Here is a 22,094-nt window from a genome sequence, read left to right as displayed (position 1 = left end):
AAGAGAGTCTTGACGCAGCTGCACAGGCCACAGAGGATGAATCCAGTAGTGAGTCTGAAGAGGAGCACGGTGAGGAGAACGCTGAGGGTGTGGAGACAGACCTCAGTAACCTCCAGGGAGGCAGGAGCACCAGGGATGCCTTGATCCAATGCTCCTTCAGCTAGGCTACCAAAGATCAGCTTCAAATGAGTTCCAGGTCTGCCCCCTCCATCCTGGATATCTAAAAGGACCCTTTCCTTTGAACACAAAGAACACTCAGTGCCTGTGCAATAAAGCTCAGAGCCACCTACGTCCAGCATTACACACTGGCGTACCCCACACCAATAAAATAAAATGTTAAAGCACACTCAGGCCATGACGACAAAAACAAAATTGATCTCATTTTGATAAATCCAAACTATTTACATAAATGTCTCTGGTTTTCATTCCCAGACCAGTGTAGATAAAGTAAACATAAATGGGCATAAAATCACCTGTGACCTGCCCCTTTTGTGCTCAGATGTTTGTGAATGCTCCGTCTAGGTGCTCCCCCCTCGCTGGCACCGGCATTGGAGACATCCTGCTCACTCTGCTGTCATCTTGGCCTTGATGACCTTGGCGGTCGTCCTCTGGCCAGTGGCGCCTGTGCTGGCCCCACCTGGGAGGGATTGGCCATTGCCATGGCTGGCATCTCCCCAGTCACCGCAGCCTCATCAGATGCCACGGTCACTGGCGGAGGGGCGGAGGAGCTGCTGTTGTCGTTCAGAGTGCCCTGAGAAGAGCCCATAGAGATAACAGGCAGCTCATGGGCCAACATGAGGTCACTGTGGACCTCCCTGCACACCATTGATGGATGGGCACCTGGCGAGAATAATGGATGCCTCATCCATCTCCCTCACTGGCACTGACCATCTGAGGCCATTGACTGTGTGAGGACTTGCAGGTCCAAGCGCAACCCCAGGAACCCCTGATTCTGTCCCTGGAACTGCCTCTCCATGAGAGTCGCCACTCTCTTGATGAAGGAGGCAGTGTGCTCGGCCATCACGGTCAATGCAGTGCTCATGCTCCGCATGGACTCCTCCATCACAGAGAGCATGAAAATGCATACCCTCATGGACCTCCACCAGATCCTCCCGCATATCTCGCTGGACATCCAGTATCTGCCGCCTAATGGATGACTCCAGAGGCTCATCATCAGCCTTTGACTGAGCATCGTCCTGGTCCCCAGCAGTCCCCCAACTGCCAGCGCCCAGGGCACTCTCTGCCTGCACCTTGAGCGATTGTGAAGTGCCCTCTCCAATGTGATACTAGCTGTCGCTCTAATGCCCACTAAGGTGCTGGTATCTGCGCTGGTACCTGCTTCTGAGGGTGGGTGTGACGCAGGTACAAATGACGCCCTGTGGTCCTCCGGGGTCAGGTGTGGCCCTTTAGGGTCCACAGAGCAAACGCCTGCTGGTGAACCTAAAAGGGAGAAGAAGAAAATGTCATTAGTTAAAGTCATCACACTGTCACTGTGCATGCCAGATACCCTGGTGAGACAATGGAGATCAGCATCATGGTGCCATCGTCTTCCAATGATCAATGGGGACTCCAGGTTCGATGCTCACATCAATGAAAAGACTGCACCAGAATGGTTGCACAAGCTGAAATTCTCACCACTGTGCACTGCACTCTTACCTTCGTCTGGCACCCCTGCCTCTCCACGCCCGGTTGCACATGGGGCTTATCGGCACTCAAGCTCCAGGGCATCTTGCTCAGACCTCGAAAGGATTAGGAGGCTAGTGGGGCCTCCGCTGGTCTGCGACCTTTCTATATTGTTGTGGACAGTCTTCCCCTGAAAAACAGAGGAACATTGACCAGTCCACCCTGTACCTGCAGCGCCATTGCAGACTGGCCAACCCCAGCTGCAGAGCACCCGGCAGGGCACTTCCGAGTCGTGTCCCTCAGGTCGCAAGGCACTCAGTCCGAGCAGCCAGGGCTCACCCCCTTGGCCAGCTCCAGCGTGATTAACTGTCGGCACTCAGACTCTAGCACCCCTGAGGTCCATGGGGGGATGGCCTCACCTTAACACTTCTGCATACTGACCCAGGCCAACATGGTACTCACCCTTCCTGAGTGCAGCAGGTGATTGGAGCGCTTCCGGCACTGCACCCAGGAGCATCGCACCACGTCACGGCTGCTGACCAGTGCTGCCACCTCCTCCCCTGCCCTCTTGGTGAGGTGCGGTGGTCTCCTCCTCCCATCCATGGGGACAAGGATCTCCCTCCTGGCAGCCCCCTCCTCCAGGAGGACGGTGATGCACCCATTGGAGAACCGGGGGGCCGAGTGCCCTCCCGCCTGCCGTGTCCAACTACACTCAGGTCCATAGCGCCTGCTCACGAAACGCCCTCTGCGGCAGCCTTCCAGGGGCTGCCTGGGCTGCTTTTAAACCGGCCACCGGGTCGCCATTGGACCCTGCGGCCGACAGGCCCCCGTCCCCACCCCCGCTTGGCTCTCCCTAGCCAGTGCGGAGCCGTGTTTCATGCTGTGTGGGCCTTAATTGGCCCACGAGTGTGAAATCGCAGTTGGGGCACCGATTGCGGGCAGCATTCGGTTTCACACCTGCCCGGCCAGGGGAAAATCTTGCCCATGGTCCTGATGTGACAAACCAGCTCGGCCCAGGTGTAGCACCCTCACCTCTGAAACTAGAAACCCATGGGCTCCATCTGTACTCCAGGATTCTAGACTGACACTGTATTTTAATTACATTTACACTCAGATTCTGTCTGCCTGTTGGAGTGGGTGTGAAAAATCACATGGCACTATTTGAAGAATATTTATCCCTCTGTAAACTCCACCAACAGCAGATTAGCTGACCGTTGACCCCATTGCCATTTGTGGGACCTTGATGTGCACAAATTGGTTGCGGTGTTTATTTACACAACATTGACTGCACTTCAGAAGTGGCTCTGAGGTCCTTGGCTCATCTTAAAGCAAGACAGGTGTATGATTTAGAAATGTCACATATTCTTTATTATTGTAGCCCGACCTCCAATCTGCTTCCAGGCAGCTACTGCTGGGAGCTCAGGATCGACGAAAGTACCTGATTATTTCACTTCGCAGTCTCCCCGCAGGATTGTCTGACACCTTTCGTTCATCATTCTATAGGGGTTGTTATTTGCATCCCATTTTCAGCATCACTACTGAAGTTTATGATGATATGACAAAGGGATACTTTTACAATATCTTTTGTAGAACTCCTGAGACCCAAACTATCAAAGACCCAATCTGTGCCATTTATTATGCTTTTATTTACAAAAAAAACCTACAACTCCATTTTTATTACAAGTTTTAAAAATTCAAAAGTGCACTGACTTACAGGAATAAATTTGACATGTTAGTGCTGCTAGTGAAAACCAACCGTGCTAGGAGGGTGTTACAGACTGTCAGGCATGGAGGTAATGGTTTCTGGTTTATACCCTTTTGGGATTCAAGTAATATTTATAGTTCTGTGTCAGTAACATGCCAAACTGCAGTGAGTCCATGACCATTTAATGTGTTTCTTGTGGTAACAGTAAAGGAGCTTGCTGGACTGCTAATAATTCTCCCTTGGTCTTGAAGTAGTACCATGGGATCTTCAGTGTCCGTTCAAATGGGCAGGTGGAACCTTGCCTAGTATCGGAGCTGAAGGATGGCACCTCTGACTGTGCAGCAGTTCCTCAGTGCCCTGTGTTGCCCTGAGGTATCAGCCTGGATTAAGTGCAACACCTACAAGTTTTCTGCCTTGCTCCAAGTATCAAACATTTTAAGGTTCCTGTTCAGGAACTGTCAAACCTGAACCTTGCCTCAAAAGAATCTGCATGCGTTGTGCTTTAGGGAATTGCTGTTGAAATTCTGGCACTTGACTTAAATCCAGCTTATTGTGACGTGATGAAAATCTTTCTTTGGTTGTAACACTGCTAGGTGAAGTAACTGCTGGTTATCTGTTTTTTGTACATATTTGTTATCATTTTAAATGATAATATTTCCATCAGTTAGTAAGGCTGAGATCTCTAGTAATTTGTCAGGCTGGTAGATGAACTCCTACCAGGGCACAGAGAGAATGATTGCTTTTCATGGTGTGATTTTCATGTGGTCTTAGTCGAACCTTTGCTGTGATCAATCTTTGCAGTGGAGAACTCAGTGTCTCATTTCACCTTGCCCTGTACAGGCTGTGGGATAGGATAAGGGGGGAAAGGAAGGGGATATGAAGAGCTCAGAATCATAGGGACTCTGCTCCGTGCCGAAGGTGGCTCAGAGGGTGACCCTCACCACCTACAGATACACATGCAGACCCCATGCCCAGATTGCAGGGACAGCACCAGCTGTATGTTTTGGGTGGCCACATCACCTGGAATGTGAGAGTGACTGTGTGTGATCAGACTGCCCATATCGCAGATTGGAAATCTTGGGGCGGAATCCTTACAGGGCTGGGCCCTGTCTCATTTCCTGATCGACTTTTGTCAAGAATGGTTTGGCAAAACACTGAAGTTTAATTAACACAAGTTAAGGTAACTCGAATACAACGTGAAAACAGGTATGTTCTATTCTCACTCATGGACACGTCACACAACAGCTCATTTTCTTTTTGCTTCTGTGTTCGAAGAGCCATTTCCTTCGTTCAGTATAGGCTGAGTTCTGTCAGTCAGCAGCTGCGTTGCTTCCTGGACTGTCACGAGATGTTTCATTTGAGATAGAGTGTGAAGGACCAACACTCAGGGTTCTGGTTAATTTCCTTCCTGCGCACTGGTGGCTCCTTACAGTCCACAGCAGATCTGCCACTGCAGTCGCTGTAGAATTAATCTCACCGGCTCTCAGCTGGGCTGCTGGGTTTGGTGTTCACTCGAGATGAAACATCAGCCCGAGGTGAGCAAACCAAGACTTTATCTGCCACCCGGATGTGTTTATGTCATCGGAGTGAATTGATGTCAGAAACGAACAAGAATTAAATGAACAAGAACGAAATGAACAAGAACGCCATAATGACGGCAGGGGCTGCTCAGTGCGCACACATTCATGTGGGAATCAGAGTCACGGATAAGATTGTGTTTCTGCTACATGTTGTAATTTAACGCAGATGTTTCCCAGATTTACTGGCTAGCATTTTATAGCTGCGGTACAGTAAATCAGACACTAATTATAGTTCTGACCTTTTAATGATAGATTTCAGGAAAAGTAATGCAGATAGTTAATGTGGCACATCTGCCAGTTGTGAGATTTGGACAAGTTGTTACGGGTTTTGCTCCCTTACTTAATCTCTCTCTCTGTCTCTCTCTCTCTCTCTCTCCCTCTCTGTCCCCACACTCCACTGCGCACACTCTCTCTCACTCTGTGACCCTCTCATGCTCTGGCCCTCTCCTGTTTCTCTCTCCATGCCCCTTCTCCTGTCCCCTATTCCTCCCACTCTCCCTGTCTTTCCCTTTCCTGCACTCTGAGTTCCTCACTTCCTCCCTCCTCTGTCTCCCTCTTTTTCCCTTCCCTCTCTCTGGTCCTCCCCATCTCTCCTCTTCTTCCCCCTCTCCCCCTCTCCTCCCCCCCTCGCTCTCCTTCCCCCCTCACTCTGACCCCTCGCTCTCTCCGCCTCCTCGCTCCCTTTGCCCTCTCGCTCTCTCCGCCCCCTTGCTCATTCCTAATCCTCCCTACTACTTCCTCCCCCTCACATGCTCACCCTCCCCCTCGCGCGCTCTCCCCTCCCCCTTGTGCACTCTCCCTTTCTCTTTCGACAGCATGGGCATGAGCCACGATGCCGATCATTCCTCATGTGCCGAACACTTCCACATCATGTCCGGTGAATGGGTCAAGGGAAAGAATCCAAGTGACTTGTCCTGGTCTACCTGTAGCCATGATGACCTGGAGACTTTTCTGAGGTAAGACTTGCCCTTTTAAATGCTAACTTTTTCTCAGCAGAATATTTCCCAAGGTAAGTTCTCATTCGGTACAAACTGGTCTACGTGAGTTAGCTGTCCACTGCCATAATAAACTTTGTAACACCATCACCACTTGGGAGGAGGGAGATTAAAACACTGCAGACTGGACTAGGGGAGAAGAGTCTATCCAGTAATAGCTCCTAACAGCTAGAAAAAATTTTTAGAAAGTATTTTTTCTTTGTAAAGCTTGCAGTCCATTTTCACACCTAAATCACTCACTTCTGGAGAGAGCGTCATTAAGTCTGAGGAAAGCTGAAATAACTCAACAGTGTAAACTCAACCATTGTACTCAGGCAATAACCTATGGCCAGATAGAGCAGTGGCCAATTAAGGAACTACAACTCAGCTCTGTGAAGAGTCTGCATCGCTTCCCAGATACTTGTAATAATCCTGCAAAAAGCCACAAGATGACCACAAGATTGCTATAGGCAATGAAGCCTCCACAGACTGAACACTTCAGGTTTGTCGGACAATGACCTTAAAAATCCAACCAAGTTGTGGTCAACATTTGAAGATCAAATACGAGTGAAGCTCCATCTGTGAATATTCATGGGCAGAATCTTCTGTTTGGCACACAGGCCACCCCTCCCCCCCCCCCCCCCCCCACCCCCACCCCCTGCTGGCCGATGCAGGGCCCTGCCCCCCCCCGCTGGCCGATGCAGGCCCCCCCCCGCTGGCCGACGCAGGCCCCCCCCCGCTGGCCGACGTGTAAAACTACGCGGGCGTGCGTCCCGACGTCACCCTACGTCATTTAGATTTTCAGTTCGGTGGGCCCTCAGCCGACTCGGCTATGCACCCGCCGAACTGTCAAAGACCTATTAAGGCCATTAAAAAAGTAATTAAGATGATTAATGGACGTGCCCATCCAATCTTAAGGTTGGCGGGCAGGCCGGGAGCCCTGGCGGGCTTCAGAAAAAACATGAAACCTCATCCACTGGCGGGGTGAGGTTTCATGAAGGTATTAAAATTTTCATAAAATGTTTAAATAAAAGAAATTGACATGTCCCAGCTCATGTGATAGTGGCACATCAGGGGACATGGCAGCAATTTTTCCCCCGTTCTTCATTGAAATTTTCAAACCTGAGCCGATCTACCTGAGACAGCACTTTGCCTCAGGGAGATCCGTGCGCTATTTCGCATGCATGCGCGAAAGAGTGCACTCCCGGCTCAGGGAATCCCCTCCCCGCCCGCGCAGGGAGAGCATAGCGCTTCCTGGCGGACGTCATGCTGGCCGGGCCTTAATTGGCCCGCCCACATAAAATGACGGCGCGCCCCCAACTGGGGGCGCCAATCAGGAACCCGCCTGCCCGCTCCCGCACATGTTGCCCCATATCTTTTGGGAAACAACTGATAGAGACCATTGATCAATTCATAAGTAGATGCAGAAATAAGGGGCGTGATTGCAACTTTACAGCAGCAGAGATAGCGAACAGAATAGTCAATAGATGATAGCATCTACCACTGTAAAGTGTTCCAGAAAGACCTCTTGGACCAACCCAAAGGCTACAGTGTGGAAGCACTACTACAAAGTAGATGCAAGTACAAAACTATACTACTGGATGGACGAAGTCTACAGGCTATGTGTAATCCATCCATCATTGGCATGAAAGCCAATGAAGGCAAGCCTAGTAAAGGGGCAATGTGATCTCATACATGCACCCGGAAATTTCCCACCTTTTAACGCTGTCTGCAAGGCGTGTGGCACCAGTGGACACTGGAAGCACCAATGCAGGAAACAAAGACTGGAATGTTCGATGTCACAAGAAGCACCAATCAGAGGCCAGGCAGGCAAAGCACTCCAGTCAGCCTGGAACATGTAACAGACATCGTCCGAATAACTTTGCTGAAATGTCTAGCCAAGCTACACAGTCAGATGATGAGAATAACCAGAGCTTTGATACACCAAGTGAGCAGACATTTAGCACAGTGAACATCAAGGAATGTATTGGCACAGTGACACCAACAGAAGCCTTTACCACCACCCAGATTATATGCCCACAGATGAAGGGTCAGCGTAACCCGTATGCAAAACTGGATACTGGTGCAGAGGCAAAATCCTTCCACTTCGTACACTGAAATGTATGTACCAACAGTTGTAGTAAGTCAGCCAACCACTGCCAAACTCACTGCGTACAGTGGCTCGGAGATTACATCCTTGGTACCCATTATACTCAGGTGTCACTACAAAAACTCACACTGGTCACTCCAGATGTTTTATGCTGTCGTCACCACAGGCCCAGTGATTACAGGCCTAACGGTGTGCAAGCACCTGTCACCATCCATGGTAATGTCAAGACAATGGTGAAGACAACAGACCACAAAGAGCACCATTGGAAACCCTGTGCTTACACTGGGAGCAGACCACCTAACTCTGCCATGGAGATCATCAGCCAACAGGCTACATGGCACAGTTTGAACCAAATATGTATACCCATTCCCAACTTGCAAACTTCATTGTACTGCAGAACCAATGCAGAATTACTATTCGTCAGACGAGTTTGAACAGCTCTCCCAAGTCATCAATCATCGATATCCCCAGGAGTACAAGATGCATTAAGTGAAAAACAGGGGAAAATGAGAGATGCCCATGACCGGCATGTGGGTAATTAATTACCAAACCTGAATGCTGGACACGCAGTTTGAGTACAACACCCAACTGGCACATGGAATCTAGCAGAAATCATCAGCATATGCTCAGAACCAAGATCGTATCAAGTATAAATACCAAATGGCATGAGAGTGTGATGAAACAGATGCTACATCAGAACAATACCACAGCCAGAAACACCGAGTAATCCTATTGTGAATAAAATGCCATCTAAGATGCAACACAAATAAAGCACCCATGACCAGCATTCTGAAAAGATATAACATTCTCTAATCGAGATCACCGTAACGAAATTTGGTCGGATAAGCAAACCACTGATACGTTTCAGAGACTTAATTTAAATTAAAGTTAACTTTGTAAATTTATCCTAGAGCGCTGTGGAGGCTCAGTCATTGGCAGTTCAAGGCAGAGATGGATAGATTTCCAGTTATTAAAGATATAAAGGGATATAAGGATATTCCAGGAAAATGTTGTTGATCTATAATAAAAGCCACGATCTAGTTGGATGGAAGAGCAGGCTCGATGGGCTGAATGGCCCACTGCTCCTATTTCCTATGTTTCGATGTTCCTATCGTGGTATATTCAGACACAATGTAACTTTTATTTTGCTTTCATATATTAGTTTGATTCTTTAAGGGTAAACCTCTGGTTTAGAAAAGAGGGGCATGTTACGATATGATGTACAAGTATCATTAATTGGGCATATCTTAAACTGCTGTCAGTCACAACCACAAGACAGAATGTGATGTGGTAGCCCCATGACCCTAAACTCAGTCTACAGCAGCAGCAACTGAGGCCAATGTCTGTGCATAGTCTTTCAGTGATAGTCTTATCTTCAAATAAAGAACCCCCGTTGTTGTTTCACCAATCCTTGTTGTATGATTAGTACTTTTACATCGAATAGAAGAATGTAACAATAAACATTTATGGGAGCAGGGAAATATGTTAGATCCAAGAACCCACCCTTCTTTGATAGATCAGTTCCAGCCATCTTCACGCAACATCTCTCAAACCCTTCTCCGTCCAGAAATGGGTCCAATTGTCTCTTAAATCTAATTATACTGTCTAATTTGGTCTTCTCTGACAATTTATCCCATAATCCTGGTCCCCTTTGAGTGAAAACATTGATCCAATTTCCCTTCTTGCTCCTGACTTCCTAATTTTTGACAAATGTTCCTGGGAATTTGAATTTGCACTGTAGTGAGCTATTTACTTGATTCAATTTTGATGTTTTTCTTCATGATCCTGCAAAATTCAATTCGGTCACTACAGTCTCTTATTTCAAAGGAAACAAGACCAACTTCCACAACCTTACCTCATTGATAAAATTCCTGATTCCCGAAATCATCATTATTCCTTGGTGCCAAACCAGGGCAATAATACACATCCTACAGTAGCAGCAGTGTGTACCATCTACAAGACGTACTGCAGGAATTCACCAAGGCTCTTTCCAAACCCATGACCACTACCATCTAGAAGGACAAGGGCAGCAGGTGGTGGGAACACCAGCACCTGGAAGTTCCCCTCCAAGTCACTCACCATCCTGACTTGGAAATATATCGCCGTTCCTTCACTGTCACAGGGTCAAAATCCTGGAACTCCCTTACTAACAGCACTGTGGGTGTACCTACACCACATGTACTGCAGCAGTTCAGGAAAGCAGCTCATCACCACCTTCTCAAGGGCAATTAGGGATGGACAATAAATGCTGGACAAGCCAGTGAAGCCCACATTCCCTGAATGAATGAAAAAAATCACACTGTTTTAGGTGGGATCTGACCAGTGCCTTACGCTGCAGTGATACAACTGGATTTGAATTGTGTTATGTCCTTGTGATACTGTACAGTTAATAAAGCAAATTGTGGTTTGTACTGGAGAGTCTTGCCTGAAGGAAGCTCTGTAGGACTGTCCCCCTCTCTCTGACCAATGATCCTGTTGAATGATACTCTGGGACAGCTCATTCATCCAAATTGTCTTCTTTTTCAACAGGCAAGCATACTGTTGACAGATTCATTGATTTACCTGCGAGAAGCCAGGATCTCTTTCCTGATCACAATATTCCTCTGACAATACTCCCATAATATTTATATTGCCTTCAACCACAATGAGCAGCATCTGTCACCAGTTAACCACATTCCCTGACCTGGGTTGCATTGAATCACGTTATTTACTTTGGAAGTCTTACTTACGATACATTTGTCCAAATCATAAAATATATCACAAATGCTGGAGAATTTCAAGGTTGTCCTGAGATCTCCTATTCACATCTTCTTGCAAGCTTGAAAAGTCATCGTTTATACCTGCTCCCCAACATGTTTTTAAGGGAATTATTTATGTGAAGACAAACTTCACTCCCAATTCTGCCAACCTGACCTGAGCCATTAATTGCTGAAGCAAATCTTTATATAAAACTTTCTGATAATCTGTGTGGTGTGTGTGATATGAACTGCACTTTCTCTATCCATTTTGTCAGTAATGGATTTTTGTAGATCTTTGCAGATTTGTTAAACATTGTATCCCTTTTCCTGAATCCTTTAGTGAATGATATTTTTTTTGTGAATGTCCACCCATTATGTTTCTCAACTTTATTTTTGAAACCTTTCCCACAAACGATGCTCTCAGTCTATAACTTCCAGGAATATCTCCAGATCTTTACCTATTCGCTGCGTTCAGTGCTCAGATAACATATTCTGAATTAATTAAACTTTAAACATGTTAGTTAAAGCTTCATTAATTTCAGTCTCATTCATTCTTCCTATTAGTTGTCTGGACCAGGTGTTTTGTGTGTTTAACTTGTATCATGGGGAACATTTTTCCCCCGTTGGGGGGGGATGTGTGGGAGCAGGCGCGGGGGCAAGCGACCTTCCGATTGGCGCCCCCGGTCGGGGGGGGTGTGCCGCCATTTTACATGGGCGTGACATGCACCAGGAAGCACTATGCGCTCCCTGGGTGGGCTGGGGGAGGAGGTGGGGGAATCCCTCAGCATGGAGTGCGCTCTTTCGCGCAATGCGTGCGAAGAGTGCACTCTTTCGCGCAATGCGTGCGAAGAGTGCACAGATCCCCCTGAGGCAAAGTGCTGCCTCAGGGAGATCGAATCCGATTGAAAACTTCAAATAAAGGTGATAAAAAAAATTCCCTGCAATGTCCCCTCATGTCACATGGAGTTGGGACATGTCCATAACTTTTATTGAAACATTTCATAAAAATTTAAATACCCTCATGAAACCTCATCCCGCCCGTGGATGAGGTTTCATGTTTTTTCTGAAGCCCGCCAGGGCTCCCGGCCTGCCCGCCAACCCTAAGATTGGATGGGCAGGTCCATTAATCATCTTAATTAGTTTTTTAATGGCCTTAATAGGCCTTTGACAGTTCGACGGGCGCATAGCTGATTCGGCTTCGCTCCCGCCAAACTGAAAATCTAAATAAGAACATAAGAACTAAGAGCAGGAATAGGCAATTCAGCCCCTCGAGCCTGCCCTGCCATTCATTACTATCGTGGCTGATCTCATTTCGGCCTCACCTCCAATTTCCCACCCTCTCCCCATAACCTTTCAATCCATTACTAATTAAAAATCTGTCTGTCTCCTCAAATTTATTCAGTGTCCCGGCATCCACTGCACTCTGAGGTAGTGAATTCCACAGATTCACGACCCTTTGAGAAAAGTAATTTCTCCTCATCTCTGATTTAAATCTACCACCCCTTAGCCTAAAACTATGGCCTCTCATTCTAGAATATCCCACAAGGGGAAACATCCTCTCCATGTCTACTTTGTCTATCCCCTTTAGCATCTTATACACCTCAATTAGATCTCCTCTCAACCTTCTAAACTCTAGCGAGTATAGGCCTAAACTGCTCAATCTCTCCTCATAAGACAAGCCCCGGATCTCTGGAATCAATCTAGTGAACCTCCTCTGAACCGCCTCCAGTGCAACTACATCCTTCCTCAAGTAAGGGGACTAAAACTGTGCACAATACTCCAGGTGCAGTCTCACCAATGCCTTGTACAGTTGCAACAACACTTCCCTATTTTTATGCTCTATTCCTTTAGCAATAAATGCCAAAATCCCATTTGCCCTCCTTATTACCTGCTGTACCTGCATACTAGCTTTCAGCGATTCAATGACGTGGGGTGATGTCGGGACGCACGCCCGCGTATGCTGCCCCATGATTATCTACAAATTGAATATTTGAATATTTTTAAGGCAGTGGTGGATAGATTCTTGATAAGCAAGGGGGTGAAAGTTTATCAGGGGTAGGTGGGAATGTGGAGATGAGGCCACAAGCAGATCAGCCATGATCTTATTCAATGGCGGGGCAGGCTCAAGGGGCCAAGTGACCTACTCCTGCTCCTAATTCACATGTTTGTATATAAACTGTGATCAACACAATATGCAGTTCTTTCTCCAAACCCAAAACAGAGAAAGCAACAACAACTTGCATTTATATAGTACCTTTAACATAGTAAACTGTCTTAAGGATCTTCACGGCCAGGATTTTTCCCTCATTGGGCGGGCTCAGTGGGGGTGGGCAGGAGCAGTCGGGACGCCAACTGCTGCCCGCGATTGGGCCAGAACGCGATTTCACGCTGGCCAATTAAGGCCCGTCCAGCGTGAAACGCGTGCGGCAGTGCTCAGCGCTGCCTGTGTTGGGGGGGAGGTGGTTGCTAAAAATACATGTCCCCTCATGTGACTCTGTCACATGATCAGGGACATGTTCTTAATGAAATTATAAAATTTATATTTTATTTTTAATTGCTGTTGGAGACCTCAGCCCACCCATGGACGAGGTTTCCTAAAAGGTTCAAAGGCCACTTGGCCTTTTTGCCTGCTCACCAACCGTAATGTTGGACGGGCAGCGAAAAATATAATTTAATTACATTGCTAATGGCCTTAACGGGCATTGTCAGTGGGCAGGCTGCCAACTCCCACGCGTGCCTGCCGACCGAAATATCGCTCAAGTGCGCGATGACATCGGGACGCTCGCCCCACATCATTGCGCATCATTTTATGCTCGGTCTGGTCGGATGCGCGCCCACTCGCTCAGTGAATCCTGCACGTGTGTTATCGAACAAAATTGACACCAAGCCACAAACACAGTTACTAGGTCACCTGACCAAAAGCTTGGTCAAATTGGTCTAAGAATAATCTTAAAGGAGGACTTATTATCAAGATTGAAGAAGGCGATGACCTTCCAGTCCCATCACCAAGTCCATCGACTTCCACCTCTGTAACATCGCTCATTTGTGCTCTTTCCTCAGCTCATCTGCTGCTGAAACCTTCAGCTATGCCTTTGTTATCTCTAAACCCAACTATTCCAATACTCTTCTGGCTGGCCCCCCAACTTTGCATAAACTCGGCTCTTCCAAAATTCTGCTGCCTGCACCTTAACTCATACCAAAGCCCATTCACCCATCACCCCCTGTTCTCACTGGTCTACATTGGCTCCCATACTGGCAATTCCTCAATTTTAAGAACTTATCCTTTGTTTTCAAATCACCTCCAGCTCTACAACTCATTGAGATTTCTGCATCTCTTCAATTCTGGCCTCTTGCGCAGCCCGGTTTTATCATTTCACCATTAGTGGCCATGTCTTCAGTTGCCTGGGCCCTAAGCTCTGGAATTCCCTACCTAAACCTCTCCACCTCTCTCTTTTCCTTTAAGGCACTCCATTAAACATTTTTTGACTAAGCTTTTGGTCAACTGATGTAATAACTCCTTTTGTGGTTCTGTGTCAAATTTTTGCGTGATTCTGGTCCTGTGAAGTTCTGTGGAACATTTTGCTCTGTTAAATGTGCTGTATAAATGCAAGTTGTTGTTCAGAGATAGGTGGAGAAGCAGAGATTTAGTGAGGGAATTTCAGAACAAGAGAAACTACCTGCATTTCGATAGCGCGTTTCATGACACCTCAAAGCACTTTAAAGCCAATGAAGTACTTCTGAAGTGTACTGTTGTAACATAGGAAACATAGCTACCCATCTTTGCACAGCAAGTTCCCACAAACAACAATGTGATAATTCCAGATAATCTGTTTTTTTGTGATGTTGATTGAGGGATTGACGAGGGCCCTCCTCTTCTTTGAAATACTGCCATGGGATCTTCTACATCCATCTGAGAGAACAGTCATGGCTCTGGTTTAACATCACATTTTAAAGATGCAACAGTGCAACATTCCCTATGCATTGGAGTGTCAGGCTGGCTGATGGAGTCTCTGGAGTGGGGGTTGAATCCACAACTTTCTGGAGTGCTGCCATTGCAGAGCTTAGGACCTAAGTAGCAACTTGCATCTTTTGAATCCTCAGGAAATCCCAAAGTACTTTACAGTGAATAAATTACATTTTGAAGTGCAGTTACTGTTGTTATGCATGCAATACTAAGATAACTAACCTTCCTCTTCCTCTGTAAAGCTGACGCGAGCTAGCTGTTTAATAACTCCAGTTTCCTTCCCTATTTTTTTAAATGGACCATTATTTTCACCCCCTGTTTACCACAGCCATTTGAAAAAGAAACCTTTAATGTTCATTGAGATGCTATCAGCAATTTGTATTGTTTATCTTGCCTTATCATGCTACAATTTTATAACCTGCTTTTGCTCATCTCTTACGTTTATGCTGTCTCCACGCAATCTTTTGTGAACATTCTGCTTATCGCTGATAGCAGCTTAGACATCTCTGCTGAACAATACAAGTCTCTGGCATCTTTTCTTCTCTTTTAGTTTATGTAAAATGAATTTCAAGTTTGGCTTTGCTAACTTTTCCACTGGAGACTTCCTAATCATTCTTCTGCTCTGACAAATTTATTTAATCTAATTCTTTGTTCAATTTGTGGCTCCCTGTCCTTGTTCAAAACTCTCATAGTTAGTCCAGTTCTAATGATATAAGGGCAACTGAATCCTAGAACCTCTTGAAATTCTTTCTTACGTCGCGTGCCATGGTCATTACAGAAGATGAGATCCAGAATCACCACGAGTTGTGTGTCTGTTCAACAAACCGAATGAAGACGCAACTGCACTATTTATATCATTAATGTAGATAACCGCTAGAGGTACACATGTTTCTAGTTTGTCCTTTGTTCCTAGTTACTACCCAGCGAATAAAAATCCCACATGATTGATGCTCTAGGCCATTCAGGGGTGATGTCAGGAAGCTCTTTTTCACACACACTGTAGTGGAAATCTGGAACTCTCTTTCCCAGAAAACTATTGAGACTGGGGTCAACTGAAAATTTCAAAACTAAGTTTGACCGATTTTTGCTAGGAAAGACAAAAGGATGATGGAACCAAGGTGGGCAGTTGGAGACAAAAACAGAAACAGAAATACCTGGAAAAACTCAGCAGGTCTGGCAGCATCGGCGGAGGAGAGCACAGTTGACGTTTCGAGTCCTCATGACCCTTCAATGGAGTTATGATACAGATCAGCCATAATTTAATTTGTTTGGTGGAACAGGCTCAAGGAGGTGCTTTTATGTCCCTAGTCGGAATTTTGAAGTGTTTTGTTTAACTCGCTTTACAGCCCTAAATATAATTAAAACTTTGCCTTTGTGGTCATTACCAGGTCGAAGGTCAGTGCCTGCCTCTTGGAAACTGACCCAAGAAGTCACTACATAACACGACTACCACCCAAATTGCCGGGAATGCACTACAGTGCTGACGAACAGTGCCAGATTCTTTTTGGAACCAATGCAACCTTCTGCAAAGAAATGGAGGTAAATTTACACAGTGCTCACCTTAACAGTGACATAATTGTGATTGGTTGGAATTTTATCGTAAAAGTCTCTGCCTAACCTGCCTCCCGCCTTAAAAAAAAATCAGTTGTAAATAAATGGAAATGTGAACACGTTAAAAAAAATCAGGAAGAAACTTTGCGCTGTGACAGCGTTTTTATAAATGGGTTAAAATGACACTTGCAGCATGTCTGCTTCTGAATGCATCTGCAGAAAAACAGCACCACTCTCTACACTTCTGAACAGGACTCAATTACATTTCCTAAAACACTTCCTTGCAAAGCATGGACTAGGAGTGAATTTTTGAGTTTTGTTTAAAATTCTGTTTTTACAAAACATCAGCTTGTACTCCTAACATGCATCCCAAGGAGTTTTACAGAGAGGGAAAGAGAGAGAAGACGGATAAAAGGGTTAAATGAACAGACATCAAACCAGCAACAACGACCTGCATTTATATATCACCTACAATAAAACAGCCCGGGGTGCTTCACAGGAGAGTTGTGGAACAAAATTTGAGATTAAGCCGCTAAGGCAATATTAGGCCAGATAACCTCAAAGAGGAAGGCTTTGAGAAGAGACTTAAAAGAGGAAAGTGAAGAAGAGGAGTGGAGAATATTCGAGAGGGAGTTTCAGAGCTTAGGCCTAAGCAGCTGAAGGCATAGCTGCCAATGGTGGAAAAATTAAAATTGAGGATGTCAATAGGTTAGAATCGGAGGAGCGCAGAAATCAGGGTTGGGGGTGGGGTTGGGGGCCTGCAAGACATTACAAAATGAGGAAGGGGAAAGACCATGATGTGATTTGAAAACCAGGCTAAGAATTTTAAAATCGAAGCATTGTTTGACTGGGAGCCGATGTAGATCAGTGAGCACAGGGGGTGAAGGTTGAATGGGACTTGGTGCAAGCTAGTGACAGGCAGTGTAATGTAAAAGGTTAACAGCTATTGTGTTAATAGCTAATATATAAGATCAGTGATGTCCGATCACGTGTCACTGGAACTCAGAGAGAACCAATTCTGGAAGGAGTCTCATGCTTATCTATCCCTGCACACACTTGTATATCATTAATAAATGTTTGGAAGTCCCAGGAGGCCTTGTTTCCAATAGTCTGTGTTAAACACACCATGGGCCCGCTAACAATGATACCTGATGGTGGCGGGAATGTGAAAGCAGAGAATCAGAGGGAAAAGTGGCAACTGAGGCCCAAGGCAGTTAATTTTAAATCTGGGATTGATAAATTTTTGATAATCAAAGGTTTTAAGGGATATGGGCCAAAGCTAGGTATATGGAGGTAGGCTGCTGATCAGCCATGATCTTATTGAAAGGTGGGACAGGCTCCAGGGACTAAATGGCTGCCTCCTGTTCCTATGTTCAATTCTGTAACTTCACTTCCACTTGGAGACCACTCATAAGCACCTTTGCTGCAAGGGAAAAATTGATGTCTTGTGCAAAGAGTTCATCAATATTCCCACAGCCACAACATTGCCCATTGGCAGGTGGGGGAGGTGGTGGTGTAGTGGTGATAACACCAGACTAATAATCCAGATGCCCAGGCTAATGCTCTGGGCATGCATGGCAGCTGGTGGAATTTTAATTCAATTAATAAATCTGGAATTAAAAGCTAGGCTAATGATGACCGCGAAACCATTGCCGATTGCCATTGCTGACATGGTTCACTCACCTTCTTTAGGGAAGAAAATCTGCTGTCCTTACCTGGTCTGTCCTACAACTCAAGATCCACAGCAATGTGGTTGACTCTTAAATGCTCTCTGAAATGACGTAGCTAGTCACTCAGTTGTATTAAACCGCTAAGAAATCTAAAAGGAATTAAACTGAAGGGACCACCAGGCATTGACCTAGGCACCGAGAAGGACAATGGCCTGTCAACCCTGCAAATTCTTCCTTACTAACACCTGGGGGCTAGTGCCAAAGTTGGAAGAGCTGCCCTGCAGACTAGTCAAGCAACGGCCTGACATAGTGATACTCATGGAATGAAACCTTACAATGTCTCAGACACCACCATCATCATCCCTGGGTATGTCCTGTCCCACCGACAGGACAGAACAGACCCACCAGAGGTGGGTCAGGAGGGAGTTGCCCTCAGAGTTCAGGCATACCTACAAATGAGGTGTCAACCTGATGAAGCTACATCACAGCACCATTTACATGCCAAACAGTGAATGCAGCATGGGATAGACAGAGCTAGGGGATCCCAGAAGCAACAGATCTGATCTAAACTCTGCAGTTCTGCTGCATCCAGTTGTGAATTGTGGTGGACAATTAAAGAACTAAATGGAGGGGGAGAATCCACAACTATCCCCATCCTCAGTGATGGGGGAGCCCAGCATATCAGTGCAAAAGACAAGGCTGAAGCATTTGTAGCCATCTTCAGCCAGAAGTGCCAAGTGGAAGATCCATCTCGGACTCTTCCAGAGGTCCCCAGCATGACAGATGCCAGTTTGCAGCCAATTTGATTCACTCCACATGATATCAAGAAATGGCTGAAAGCGCTGGATACGAATAGTCATTTGGTAATACAGAACTTGAGTATTGCTGAAATTTGTCATAGCTTTTCATCTTGCACTCATCAGGACAATCCCAAGAATATCAATGTCAGGGGAAGCAACAACTTTATACTGTATGAGAAGAAAGTGCTGATTGGTTGGCAAGTGGACTCTGGTAGAGGCGTTGCTATGGAGAATACACCAGTTAATGGTGACTGACAGTTAACTGCCAAACACTGTTTAGAATTTAAACTAGGCCGCTTGACTCTGATTGGTCAAGGCATTGCCCTGAGGAATGAACCAGCTGTCACTTATTTTGTTTAGCTGAAACAGGTGTAATGTATGTACATGTTCTTTCTGTCTGCAAAGAGCAGGGCCTTGTGTATTAATATATGTAGCTTCCAGTACACGCAAATGTGCCACACTGCGAGCTTGACTGACAATCTGAAATTAGTTGTCAGTGTAATTCTTAGCAAACTGAGCATTATTTAGCAAATGTTTTCCAATCGTGGAATCACATCTAATGTTGGACACTAGTGTTTTAAGTTTTGCAAGTACGGGCTGATTAGGTACAGTCTGCACCCTACCCGTTGCAAACAGCGGCTGGGACATGCAGTTTGATACAATCCCCCAGCCTTTGGAATGTACGGCCTACATACCTAGCATCACACAGGCACTGAAATTCATATACCGCATTACTCATTTGTGTGATAGGCAGAAATTCTTTTCGGCTTGACGGCAGCATCCTGTTAGTGGCGAATACCACTCGTGTTGTTACTGCATAGTAGCAGCGTGAAACAGCTAGCTTCACTTGTTGCTCAAATTTTTGAGATCCCTTACCCTTCCAGGGTAATCTGAGGTAGACTGGGCACTTTTCAGGACCGAAAGTGATTGCTTTAGGCCTGCTCATGAGTTTGCGTGATATACAGTGAGCAATGATCTGATCAGGGTAGCCATTATCCTACAAGGATGCCTTTGATGCGCCCTATTTCAGCATCAAGCTTGTGAACAAATGGCTTGGGCCCTATTTACGAGGCTGCGATAAGACCAATCTTAAAGCACGTGGAACTGTGGAATCCCAAAGTGCATATTGACCAATTGGTGTATTCACCAATGTTCCACTTAAGGAAGGCTTGGATATTTGCACTGCAGCATTATATCGTGTCGATCTAGACCTGCCACCATTGCGTGAATCTGTATTCATTGAGCTTATAAATTCGGCAACTCACGCAGTTGAGTTCAGCTTTAACGACACCACCTTCTCAATGGCAATTAGGGATGGGTAATAAATGCTGGTCTAGTCAGCGACACCCACGTCCTGTGAATGAATAAAAAAAACAAATATTTGAAAAATCTGACTCTTAGGTCCAGATTTTTATCACCAAGGCGTGTAGCTCGTCTGGATATTTTCCTCATCATTTGCCGCATCTTTATCCCATGCCAAAAAAAATTGGGGGCATTGGGAATGGGAGCAATAATCCTGGAATTGCCATTGTTAAATGGTTTTGGAATAAATCTGACTGTGAAAATCCAGGCCTTGCTCTCTCAGTTTGGATCTCTCCCCCACCACCCCCGCGCCCCCCAACCCCCATCATCAGCCTCCCCTCTCCAGCCCTTGGAAAATACACCAGTGCTCCAGCAGCAACTTGTGGCTGTTGACTGACTGCTGATGCCTGAGATTCCAGCCCCGCTGTGTTCCTGCTTTGGACTCGGAGTATCAGGACATGATCTCAAAAGGCTGATGTTATCAGCTGAACTCAGCTCACTTTTGGACAGGCACAGATTGTATCCCCTCTGGGTTACAGCAACCGGGCTTTCGTAGGACTGTCCAATTCATGGATTTGCATTGATATTTGAAAACCATGAATGCATGCGCTATAACGTTGCTAGACAGCAAACACCATCTAAACCGCTGCATTTTCAGCTAACTAAAGCCTAGAAACACATGTGCCACAGTGGCAGCAGAAGAGACCTATAAATTAGGGGCTTTGTTCTTGCATGAATTTCTTGAAGCTTTGACCTCACTCATGTCGAGCTTTTTCTGAGAACATATGGAGCCGATTAGGGAACATGAAAGAAACTATGAAGAGCAGATGGAGCCTGAGACTGTTTTTTCCAAACCTCTCCTTTACTGTACTCTACTGGTGAGGTGGGGGAGGGTAAAATTTCAGCTGCCCATTTCTTGCTTGTAAAATAGGGCGGCGGCTGGTTGAAAATTGGTGGGTGGTGGTGGGTAGGCTCGTGAGCACCCCATTGAGGCCCAAGGTGTGTTTGATGCAATTTCCAGGCAATCTATCCTCATATTCCATTTCTTCCATCCCTCAGCCTATCTGGTTACTCTCTTCTGCATCCTTTCAATAGCTGCAGTCTCCTTTTTTGGAGTGTGGTGACCACAACTATACATAGTATTCTAAAGTGTCAGGATTACCTCACTAATTTGGTACAATATTGACCTTTTAATATATCCTGACATCAATATCTGATTTGCTGTACTCACTGCTACTGAACATTGTTGTGATAACTTCAATTTATTGTCAATCAAGACCACAGATCACTTTCATTTTCCCTGCACTTCGATTTCTTTCCATTTAATTAAATCATTTCCTGAATTTTTTTGTCACCATGTGAAACTTTTTGCATTTCTCTACATTAAATTTCATCTGCCACCTGTCTGTTCAATTCCCAAGCACATTCAAATTCTCCTGTTGCTTATTCTATTCAGCTTTGCAGTTGGCCACCTTTGTTAGCTTAGCATCATCTGTAAAAGTGGCCAATAACTCCAGATCATTTATGAAGATATGAAACAAAAAGAAGTCTCAATATGGACTCCTGGGAGACCTCACTGGTAACATTCTCCCAGGCTGATGACTGTCCCCATGCCACCACCTTCTGGGTTCTGTCGGTAACCAATTATGCATCTGTTGTGAAATCTTCCCACTGATTCTTGCCTTCTTTCCGAATGAACCACATCCATTGCCTTACCTATTAAAGCTCATTTATCTCATCTTCAAAGGAAACCAGTAAATTAGATTCGCAAGCCCTCATGAACCCATGTTAACTATCTTTTATACTTTATGCAGATGTTCAACGGTCTTAACGTTAAGGGTTTCTGTAACTTTATCCACACTGGTTTTAGTTTCCTAGGTCACTTTTGCTATTTTTGTTTATCTAGAGTAAGATCTACCTTTCCACCCCAGGCAACTCTCTGCAACATTCAGTCATTTTTGGAAGATTTAAGCCCAAGTTCCCATAATTTACTCCCTTGTTTCCTTCAGGATCCTCAGATGCATTTTATCTGACCTGGGACATAATTCAGCTTAAGTTTGCACAGCTGTTTGCCAAC

At 45.7% G+C, this 22,094-nt stretch overlaps 1 protein-coding gene across 2 annotated transcripts in view; it reads left to right on the top strand.

Annotated features, from left to right (window-relative positions):
* The window catches only part of adamts17 (ADAM metallopeptidase with thrombospondin type 1 motif, 17), a 582,619-nt gene that overhangs the window by 288,359 nt on the left and 272,166 nt on the right, over positions 1 to 22,094 (top strand). For both annotated transcript variants that reach the window (XM_078530484.1, XM_078530485.1), the window contains exons 9-10: positions 5,724 to 5,864; positions 16,083 to 16,233. In XM_078530484.1, coding sequence (XP_078386610.1) covers positions 5,724 to 5,864; positions 16,083 to 16,233 — 292 coding nt within the window. The remainder of the gene's footprint in view (positions 1 to 5,723; positions 5,865 to 16,082; positions 16,234 to 22,094) is intronic.

Source organism: Cetorhinus maximus, chromosome 26 (genome assembly GCF_964194155.1).
Source record: "Cetorhinus maximus chromosome 26, sCetMax3.hap1.1, whole genome shotgun sequence".
NCBI lineage: Eukaryota > Metazoa > Chordata > Chondrichthyes > Lamniformes > Cetorhinidae > Cetorhinus > Cetorhinus maximus.
Note: the sequence above shows the minus strand (reverse complement) of the source record. Positions and strands in the feature narration are given on the sequence as shown.